Source organism: Gracilinanus agilis, unplaced genomic scaffold, assembly GCF_016433145.1.
Source record: "Gracilinanus agilis isolate LMUSP501 unplaced genomic scaffold, AgileGrace unplaced_scaffold268, whole genome shotgun sequence".
In the NCBI taxonomy this organism is placed as follows: Eukaryota; Metazoa; Chordata; class Mammalia; order Didelphimorphia; family Didelphidae; genus Gracilinanus; species Gracilinanus agilis.
In genome coordinates this window covers 1-11,657 of record NW_025358912.1, presented here as the reverse complement: position 1 = coordinate 11,657, position 11,657 = coordinate 1, and the positions used below count along the sequence as shown (strand labels likewise).

The following is an 11,657-nucleotide window of genomic DNA, read 5'->3' as shown; positions in this document are numbered from 1 at the left end:
TGGAATTTGATGATTCTGGAAAAGAGAGTGAGGCTGATGACTTTGGGCAACTCTGTTTTACTTAAATCCAATTCATATGCAAGTCAAGACATCACCTATGACAGTAGTTCACAAACTTTTTTGTCCTACTGCCCCCTTTCCAGAAAGAATATTACTTAGCTCCCCCAGAAATTATTTTTAAAAAATTTTAATGGCATTTAATAGGAAAGATAAATGCACCTGTAGCCATCACTGCATCCCTGGATCGCTGCAGCCCCCACCAGGGGGTGGTAGCACCCACTTTGGGAATCACTGACCTATGATATCATTTGTCCTCTGTGAAAAATCAAGGATGAACAACAACAACAGGATCTTTTTATTCTTCTTGCTGTCTTTTCATTCTGGCCATGGACTCCCTTAATGTCCCCTGCTCCACATCTCTTATCATCTTCTCTTCCTATCTCCCTAGTGGATATGATAGAAACCTGTACTCAATTGTGTGTGTATGTGTGTGTTCTTCCCTCTTGGAATCAGTTTCAGTGAAAGCAGGGTTTGAGCATTGGCCCCTTATTTTTAACTTCCACTAGAAAAGCTCTTCTGTGTGTGACTCTTTTATGTGAGAAAAATATCCTCATTCTGTCTTTCTCTTTCCCCTTCTACCAATGTATCCCTCTTTCTTGTCCCTTTAGTTACTTATTTATTTATTTTTGGGGAGATCATCCTAACATAATTAACTCACATTCATGCTCTCTCTCTGTGTAGACTCCTTCTAATTGTCCTAATAATAATAAAGTTATTTGGAGTTACAAGTATAATCTTCCCATACAGAAAAATAAATTAAACTTTATTGCTGCCCTTATGATTACTCTTTTAAAAAAATTCAAATTTTTTAAAATATAAATTTGTTACATTAAAATATCTGTCAATTCTTCCTCCTTCCTTACCGTCCTCCATTAGAGAAGTCATCATTTTGACAAAAAGATATATATATGTGTGTACATATATATATGAAACATACATGTGTTTTTTATACATATATATGAACTTTTATCTCATTTATTTCTCTTTATCAGTTCTTTCTTTGGAGGCCAACACATACACATTATTCTTTAAATAATATTTCCATTGCTGTATATAATGTTCTCTTGGTTCTGCTCATTTCACTCTTCATCATTTGATGTAGGACTTTCTAGGTTTTAAAAAAAATTGATCCTTTTATAATTTCTTATGGTGCAGTAGAATTCCATCACAGTTATACCACAACTTGTTTAGCCATTCTCCAATTGATGGACAATCTTTGATTTCTAGTTCTTTGCCACAAGAAGAGAGTTTCAAGAAATATTTTAGAAATATAGGTTCTTTTCCATTTTCCCTATTTGCCTTAAGAAGTAAACCTAATAGCAGTATTGGTAGGTCAAAAGAAACAGTTTTATAACTTTTTGTGCATGATTCCATATTTCTCTCCAAAATGTTTGAGTCAGTTCATGATTACTTTTTCATATTTAAGTTTTTATGCTTTATTGAGGCTTGTGTTTGAATATAATGTCAAATTTTCTATTCAGCTCTGATCTTCTCATGAGGAATGCTTGAAAGATCTCTATTTCATTAAATATCTTCCCTCCCCCCACCTCCTGCCTTGAAGGAGTAAACTCATTTTATTTGATAGGCCATTTTTTGTTATAATCCTAGCCCCTTTGCCTTGCAGAATATCATATTCTAAACTATCTGCTCTTTTAACATGAGAGCTACTAAATCTTTTGTGATACTGATTATAGCTCAATGATATTCTAACTGTTTCTTTGTGACAGCTTGCAATGTTTTCTCTTTGGCTTGGAAGCTCTGGAATTTACCAATAATATTCCTACGAGTTTCATTTTGGGATCTTTTTCAGGATGTGATAAATTAATTTTTTTAATGTCTAATTTAACCCTTTGGATCTAAAATATAACTTCAGTTTTCCTTTATAATTCTTGAAATATGATATCTAGGCTTTTTTTTTTATCATGGCTCTTAGGTAGTCCAATAAATCTTAAATTATTTATCCTCAATCTATGTTTCCAAGTCAGTTGCTTTTCCAATGATATATTTCACATTTTCTTCTATTTTTCTCATTCATTTGCTTTGTTATATTGATTCTTGATATCAGTCTTTGGGATCAATTCTAATTTTTATGGAATTAGTTTCTCTACTGAAATTTGTACCTCTTTTTCTGATTTGGCATATTTTGCTTTTTAAGGAGTTTTTTCTAGTGAATTTTCATGATTCTTTTTGACATTGGGCCAATTCTATATTTTAAATTGTAATTGGATGAGGAGAGAGGATTAAGTCACATGATTTATTTGAGCCATTTTATGTTCTTCTTCTCACCTCTGTTCTTCACATCTTGCTAGGCTAGAAATGCCACATTTCTAAATCATCAGACATTTCTGCTTACACATGTATCATGTACATTCAGTGATGTTTCTGGGGCCGAAGAACAGAGTGAACATATATCACTTTTCCCACATATTTACAATTTTTCCCACATATTTCCTGTGGATCCTTCCTCCCAAAGTGAAAGCGACTTTTTGACTAATTAATTTTTTGATCTCTCCTACAGCCATGTCTACACCAAGGGATAATGCTATTGAACCAGATCATGAAGACTCTGGAATAAGAGACCTGGAGAAGAAGTTGCAAGAAGTGGGCCTGGATCCCCAGTACTGGCTATCTAAGCTGCAGGAATGCTTGGATGTGACCTCTGTCCAAGCCTTACAGCACCTAGAACAGAAGGAAGTTCTGACACTGAAATCAGAGGCCAAACATCAATGGGAGAAACGGGCATTAGAAAAACTTCTTCAGCTGTCCAGCACTCAGGGATCAGAGGAGATGCAAGAGAAGCACTGGGTGACAGTGAAGAAGAGACAAGAGAGAGCACAGTCAGTCTTGATAGAACTGAAGGAGATGCAGGCGGCAGGTAAAAGTCGCCAAGAGGAGATTGTGAGGAGGAAAGAAGAAGAGCTGAGGCAGGCCATGGAGATCCCACCAGAGTACTGGCCAATCACTAAGAAACCCCTAACAGAGGTCATAGAAAATATGGAGAGAAACCTCAGTCTCATGGAAGGCACTCTCTCCAAGAGGGAGAATTTTCCTGACCAGGAGCTCCTGAAACGAGTGTCAGGTGGCCTAGCCCTGCAGGGGATTTACCAAACTGGCCAGCCTGAGGATCTTTTGGAGAGGAGAGAAGAACTGCTCAGTCTCCCAGAGAACATCTTTCTGCTCAGCCCAGAACAGGGGACACGGATGGAAACCAAGGAATTTTCATCTTCTCATGAAGAGGCGCTGTTTACCCAAAACATGGAGAAATTGGGTTTTACTGTTAGCTTTTTGGCCAAGGGTGGAGGCTGGGGATGGAACCTGGAATCCAGCACTAATTATACCAGATCTTCTGACTCCAGAGAGGTCCATAGGAGACACTCTGAGAACACTTACAGCTGCCTCACCAGGTTCAGTTACGTCCCACTGGCTTGCTGCCACTTCGCAAAAGATCAGCTCTATCTTAGCAGGTCAGCTCTGCAAGAGTTGAAACAGTTAGAGAAACTTCTGATCTACTCCAATGGTTCAGAAACTCAAGTACTGAAGCGTAGATGTGAGGCATTTTTCCAAAGGTTTGGCTCTCATGTGAACCAGGGCCCATTGCATTTGGGAGGAATATTCTGGTGGAAAGCTGTAACAGAAGGCTTCAGGTCAGAGGAGCTGCATGATGTGAAGAAACAAGCCTCAGAGGCACTTGATGTATATATTGGAGGCAGCTACTCTGGTTTTGGGGTGAGGGTTGCAGCCGGAACGAATATATCAAACTCTCAATCTCAAATGTCTTCTCACAATACAAATTCCATTAATTTGCAAGGAAGATTCCAATTGTCTGTGTTCCAAACAGGAGGCCCCCCAGAGGTAGATTCTCTTCCACAATGGAAAGCTGGTCTTGTGGCTAGCAACTGCACCTGGTGTGTCATTGACAGAGGTTATCAGTTAGTGCCTGTCTGGGATATAATTCTGTCTAACCATAGACAAGATTTTCAGGATCCCCTTCAATTGACTCACTGCCTCACAGACACTTATACAGCCTTGACTGGCCTACATGCAAGGACCCAGGATGGAGAGGAATTACTGAGTGCAATCGATGATGCAAAGTCTTTTTTAGAAGAAGTAGAATCCTGGGAAATCTCTGAACTTCAGGAGAAGTTGAAGAAAATGATGAATTTCATGCAAAAGCTGAGTGAGAAGACCAGGAACTATGACCCTTGGGTTAATATCTGTCTCAAAAACCCATCTCTGCAACAGTTCTTGGTGGACATTGTCAACTTTTACAAGGATTCCCCAATTCATGAAGTCAAATTCATTAAATCTCAGTTGCGTAGCCTTCTGTATCCTCATGTCTATCAAGTGAGAGACTTCCCACAGAGTCACACAATCATGCAGTGGATTTTCCACTCAGCAAAGCAACAACAACATATACATGTTACAGAATTTGATGATTTCATTGAACTCTTAGAAAGGGAAAAGAATGGCCTTCTTGAAATAAATCCTAACTTAGAGTTCTTGGGAAAGATGGAAGAAGCTCGAAGAAAGGCCACGTATAAGATCAGTTCATTTCTCAGCTCCTTTCTCAAGGCCTTGAAACAGTCAGGAGAGTCAGGCACATACCTTCTGTTACTTTCCATTGCAGTTGGTGCAGGGTACAAGGAGGAAAACGAAACCTTTCATTGTCTCCTAGGACGTAAAGACTTAAATTTCCTGTTATGTGAAATGAAAGAAGCCCATGAAAAATACCAGAACCTTAATAGGAAACGTGCCTATATGGCTCAGGCATTCCTTCTGTTCACAGGACTCACAGTTACCACTAGTCCTATTTCTGTGTCTTCAGAAGAAAAGAAGCAACGTTTGGAGCTCATGCAATCTCACATGGGACAGTCATGGTCCAAAGAAGTCCTTCATATACTCTCAAAACCCAGGGCAGGTCATGATTGGGAAACTCTGGAGAAAGACTTGAATTTCCTCATCCGTGGAGAATATGAAGCTACATTGAACTGTTTACAGATGGACCAGGTGAAAAAAGAACTGGAAAGTATCTCTCAGAGAAAGACGAAGTTATGTGAACCAGAACCAAGTACCATCAAACAGCATGAAGTGATAAATTCCAGCTTTTTAGACTTAGCCAAGAGGCTTGATCTGGAGCCTTACTATCCAAGGAAGATGGGTCGGGCAGATTTCCATCTGATTTCCAAGACTTCTGTTCATGACACTGAGCCAGACAAAGAGAATCAGTTGCCATTTTATTTCCTACAGAAGCTATTGATGCTGGATTGCAGACTTAGATATTTGGTCTGCAAGATAGAGGGAGACACAACTGGTCAGACCAGGACTCTCAGAAACTTTGAGAATGACACTTCAGATCCTTATGATGATTTGTTTAATGATAGTGACACACCCTCTGCCCTCTTGACCACAGGCCAGCCCCACATTCACCCAATGGACATCCAGATGATGATTTTTCATTGTGCAGATGACTTCATGAGACAATACATTTCTAACAAATTTTCCATCTGCCAATTTGCTCTCCCTCTTGTGGTGCCCAATCCCTCTAATTCTGTAATAGAATTCCCACTTTGGTCTTTCAGCCAAATCAAGAGAAACTGGAGACAGATAGAGAAATCAGAGAAAGAAGACAAATTCATTAATTTTAATAACCAACTCATCTTCCAAGTACCTACCCCCATTGTGTCCTTTATAAGAGTTGTGAATTCTGCTACTTCTTCCAAATCTCAGATCTTGAACTCTCTGCTGAGTAAGCACAAACATGATACTTTTTTCCACCGTCACTGCCGAGGAAGCAACAAATCCTGCCTCTTGATGGGAGGTGTGGTAGAAATCTCCTGGTTCTTCCCAGGGGGAAGACCTGAGGACAGATTTGAAAGCTGTGTTGCTTTCACCAATCTCCATGGAGATGCCAAAGACTATGAGACACAGCTCAAATTTCTGCAGGAAATTGCTTCAGTCATAGTGGTCCTTGTGTCTGCTTCTGATAAAAGTGAGAGGACCACAAAAATGGTCCGGGATCTGTGGAAGTCACCAAAACCTTTGGTTTATTTGTTTGATGACATAGATAATACTGTAAGCAACAATTCTGGCCAGAAAGTGAGAATTGGGATCAGGAATAGAAATGAGGCAGAATTAATAGATGAACTCACAAGTGTCATCAATCGGCTGCTAAAGTCTTCAGGTCCCTTTCTCAGTCTTGAGGACTGTGCAGATGTTGCTCGCCGGTATGGCTTTCTTATAGACCTGGATAGAGAGGAGTGTCAGGAGGCCAAGAGAAAGGCAGAAACTTTAATGGTCCTCATGAAAGAGATGAAATTGTCTGAAATGAAGGAGAAATTACTGCCCCTTCAAGGAGAACTTTGGCACCAGTGGTGTAAGAAGGATAAGGAACTTTTTCACCTGAGAGAGAAAGGGAACCGTAGCCTTGAACAGCACAAGAGTGAAATTGAGGCAGAAAAGCAAATAATAAGGCAAACCCAGCTAAAGAGGGCATTTCCTCTCAATGACTTAATGCGATCTGTGTTGGAAGTCCTCCAATCTCACTCAGAGAGAGACAACAAAACTCAATTGTACTTCCTGCAGTGGCTGGGCATGTTTATGGACACCCTGACCAAAAAACGCCTGGAAATGCTTTATAAGAGGCACAAGAAGTTGTGGTCCCAGGCATTGGCAGAAAACCAAAAGGAATCAAAGAATGTCTCCTCAAAACGCCACCAAATGGAACTAGAAACTGTCTCTAAGGAGATCAGGGATTCCTCATTGGGTATTGAACATCTCCTCAGAGAAGTTGGCCAGATCTATGAAGCTTTGGAAGAAGTTTCATCTCAAAGGCATATTGTGTTCTTCTCTCTTCCTCAAATTGCTGCTGATCTGATGGTTTCTGGGTACCCCCTTGAGCTGATGGATGGGGATGCTTCCTATGTACCTCTGAAGTGGGTGGCAGCTGTTTTTGACAGATTAATTGAGAAAATTGGAGACAAAAAACTCTTTGTTCTCTCTGTTCTTGGTCTGCAAAGCACAGGGAAGTCCACTCTGCTGAATGCTATGTTTGGCTTACAGTTCCATGTCAGTGCGGGGCGATGCACACGAGGAGCCTACATGCAGTTGGTGAAGGTGGAGGAGACCCTGCAGAAAGAGCTGGGCTTTGACTTTGTCCTTGTGGTTGACACAGAAGGACTCCGGGCCCTAGAACTCATGAACAAGTCACAGAATCGGGACAATGAGCTGGCGACCTTTGTCATTGGACTTGGAAATCTGACTTTGATCAATATTTTTGGAGAGAATCCTTCAGAAATGCAAGATATCTTGCAAATTGCTGTGCAGGCCTTTCTGAGAATGAAGCAAGTAAACATTTCTCCAAGCTGTCTCTTTGTACATCAGAATGTGGGGGAAATGACTGCAAAAGACCAGAATATGGAAGGGAGAAGAAGACTGCAGGAGAAATTGGATGAAATGGCAGCTACTGCTGCAGAACACGAACAATGCACAGATATTACCTGCTTTAGAGATGTCATTCGGTTTGATGTAAACACCCAGGTCCACTATTTTGCTCATCTATGGGAAGGGGATCCGCCAATGGCTGCTCCCAACCCCACTTATAGCCACAACATCCAGGATCTTAAAAGAGGAATTATTTTGGCTGCCAAAGAAGAATCCAAGGGCAGCATCCTGAAGATGTCTGATATAAAAGTCCGGATCCAGGATTTGTGGAAAGCCTTGGTGAATGAAAACTTCATCTTCAGCTTTAAGAATACCAGGGAGATCATGGCCATAAGCAAACTTGAGACAATGTATAACAACTGGACCTGGCAGCTTAGAAGTCATGTATTGGGTTTAGAAAACCAGCTGACCAATCAGATTAAAAATGGGGAAATCCAGGAACTCACAAGAAGTTCTATTGAGGCTAGTGTTGCAGAAAAATATGAAGCAATCAGGCAAGAACTTCAAAGATATTTTGATGAAGACCAAGACAATGAAATCCTGATTCAGTGGAAGGGAAATTTTGAGAACAAATTTAGAAATCTTAAAGAGACCCTTGTTTCAGAAATCACCAGAAAGTCCGCTGATTTTCTTAGTTCCAGGAAAAGTCAAGATAAATTAGATAAAAATAAATCAGAATATGAAAAACAGCTGTTGTTAAGAAGTAGAGATGTGGCTCTCTTAGTAATGGGTAAAGAATTAAGTGAGGATGAACTGAGAGAGAAATTCAACCAATTTTGGACAATGTGGGTCTGTGAAGTGTCCTCAAGTTCCCCTCCTGAAGAACACCCCAATATTGATGTAGATTTTGAGAATGTCTTTCTAGACTATTTTAAACAGGAGCACGATGTCTTAAGCAAACTTAAGGCTTCTTCCAGAAGGAAAACATTTTCCATTGATTTTGAAAAACATGTCAAAATGAAGAAAAAATATCATGTTTATACTCCCTCCATAGCAGAGAGTGATAGGGTGATCATAAGGCAAACTACCACAGACATCATGTGTCTGGTCAACAAAACTATTGAATCTTATTCAGAAATGGGAAGGGATTACAACAAAAGTTATTTCCATGAAATACTGAGATTGATAGATAAGGAAACTGATGCTGCATCCAATAAATATCGGTGCACATTTACAAGTGAATACAAAATGGATTTGTCCTTATGTTTGTGTCGAAGAGCAGCAGCTAATTTTTGGGATATGCACAAAGCATTCAAGAGAGCACATGATCCTGTCACATATCTGGAAAGCAAGAAAGAGGATTTCTTTATGAGCTTTAAGATTTCCTGCCAAGGTGCTACCTCCATCACGACATTTGCTGACTTTCTGGGGAGTAAGCTCACTGCTTCCCTTCCTATAGCAATCTGGAAAAAGATAGCCCTTGACCTTGCTGGGGAGATTAGGGCTAACTGTCCTGCCTTCAATGGAAACCGATCCAACCTGGAAAAACATATTCTCATCTCTCTGGCTAAGGAAGAAAATTTTGAGCATTATTGGCAATATATCCATCAACCAGAAGGTTTTTTCAAAAATTACATTAAAAAAGAGATTGAAGCATACTGTGGAAATAGAGGAACTGAGAAATTGAATAATATTTTAAGTTACAATTTGGACTATTTTAAGAACATCATCTTCTCTGCTATTCAGGAGTCAACTCTGGTAGCTAAGGATCAAAACAATTCTGCTTGTGTGTGGCTGGACACATTGTGTAATAAGCTAGGGAGTTATTTGACCTTTCCAAGAGGTGACTTAAGAAGCATTGAACACCAGAAGATAACTGACATAGATTTCCTCAGAGAAGCCATGAATGAATGCCTGGATACCACAATCCAAAATGTAGGAAAGGCCTGTGAGAATGTATTTATAGAGAGAGCTGTACCAGAGATTCACATTATGCTCTGTGAGCAGCTCAGTGGCTGCTGGGAGCAATGTCCCTTTTGCAAGGCAATCTGTACAAATACAGTCAAAGGTCATAGTGAGGACCACAGTGTCCCTTTCCATCATTCTCAGGCTGTCAATGGCATGTATTGGTGCAATACTGATGAGTTTTCACTCAATTTTTGTACCAGTGATGTAGCAAGTGATGATTTATTTTATCCTCCTAGTCATAAAGATAAATCTTTCCCTTTTAAGTCTTATCGTCAGGCAGGTGGTGAATATGCCACATGGAGCATCACTCCAGACACATCTGCTCAGCCCTACTGGAAATGGTTTGTGTGTCGCTTCAGATCACAATTAGAAGAGCATTACAAGTTCAGATTCAAGGGCAGAGGTGAGATTCCTGATGCTTGGACCAGAATTACCAAACAAGATGTGCTGAATGATCTGAATAAATAATAATTCTTAGTGCCACCCAGGAACCGGAAAATAAAGCATTTTGAGAAATTATTCTCACAGAAATAATTTTTTCAAAATATGAATATAGGAGACATAGCACAATCAGACAAAAGTTATAATGTAGTAATCATCAGAACTTGGTATCAAAGATTAAAAAATAAAATGACATTAAATGAGACAGAATAAATAACAGAGAACCAACCTATTGCTGTTCATGCCTTGGCAACCCAACCCTGAATTACTACTATCTCCTTTTTACCTACTCATGTGCTACTGAATGGAACTGTAGATTCTCATTGAACTACTGACTGAGTCCACTACAAATTCATCTTACATAATTTCAATTATTCATGATAGTAAGGCAGTCCTACTCCTCTTCCCAGGAGATTTATTATTCCACTCTCTAGTGGCTTATCTAGAAATTTTCTCCTATGCTCAAACCTCCTACAAAATTCCTCCCTACACTTTCAGATGAGGACTTTGCCTCATATTTTCCTGAAAAAAAATAGAGACTATTTGCAAAGACCATGCTTTTGTTCACTCCTCTCCATCTCATATCCTTCTATTATCATTTCCTACTGTCACTTCGACTCCACTCTTGGATGGTGATGTAGCCCTTCTGCTTACCAAAGAAAATCATCTCCATTTACTCTTAATCCCCTCCCTTCCTGCCTTCTCCAGCAGATCCCTCCTTCCTACTCCTCCTGCCTTTCCCATTTCTTCTCCTTTCCTCCCATACTACCTATGTTCCCCCCCCTTTCTCCCTCCCCATCCCCCTTTTCCTCTTTTTCTCTCCCTTTTTATAAATCTTTCTCTTTCTCTGTTTCTCAATCTCTGTCTTTGACTCTTTGTCTCCAGTAGATAATGAGAGAATCATAATGAGGAAGATAGTTATATTTCATAGTTAAAATATGACTAATGACTTAGGAGAAAGTTCAGTAATGAGATTAGAAGGCAAATTCAATATGGCTAAGTGAGAGAAGAGGGTATGGAAGCAACTTTTTCAAGTTTAGCAGAGGAGAAGAGATATTTAACATGATATCTGGATGATATTGTAGGATCTCCTAAAGGTTTTTTTTTAAACCCTTACCTTCTGTCTTGGAGTCAATACTATGTATTGGCTCCAAGGCAGAAGAGTGGTAAGGGTAGGCAATGGGGGTCAAGTGACTTGCCCAGAGTCACACAGCTGGGAAGTGTCTGAGGCCAGATTTGAACCTAGGACCTCCCGTCTCTAGGCCTGGTTCTCAATTCACTGAGCTACCCAGCTGCCCCCTCCTAAAGGTTTTTTTTAACGAAGGTTGAAACTTAAATGTGTTTGTAGGCATCAGGTGAGGCATGTGATATTTTTGCTTTTTCTTTGTATTTTTAGTGCCCATTAATTTATCCTAATTAGGTTGAGTAGAGCCATCTATGAGGGGATTTATAAGATCTAAGGAGGAGTTTGTATTTCATTCTAAAGTAAACATAGGGCAATTGGAGCATTTTGGGTTATCTTCTCTGAGAGTTCATGAGAGAAAAGGAAAGCTACAGACAACATTTATACAATAGTTGCTATGAAAAAGGTCTTGAGATTTTACTTGACCACAAGCTTATGAAGTAAATAATATCCAGAAAAGTTAGTGCTATTCTTGGTTTCCCTTAGGGAATCATAATATGCAAAACAAGGGAGATGATGGCCTTCTTCCCTTTATTGCAGCAGGCCACATCTGTGCTATCATGTTCATTTCTGAGCACCCAATTTTAAGATGTCAGTCAGTCAATAACTATGTAAGTGTGTATAT

The 11,657-nt window shown here is 39.7% G+C and overlaps 1 protein-coding gene across 1 annotated transcript; it reads left to right on the top strand.

Annotated features, from left to right (window-relative positions):
- The first annotated feature begins 2,580 nt into the window (after positions 1–2,580).
- LOC123254617 (interferon-induced very large GTPase 1-like) lies at positions 2,581–10,332 on the top strand. Its single transcript, XM_044683599.1, has one exon. It carries the CDS (start codon positions 2,581–2,583, stop codon positions 9,874–9,876), a length of 7,296 nt encoding a protein of 2,431 aa, XP_044539534.1. The 3' UTR covers positions 9,877–10,332.
- Positions 10,333–11,657: the final 1,325 nt, after the last annotated feature.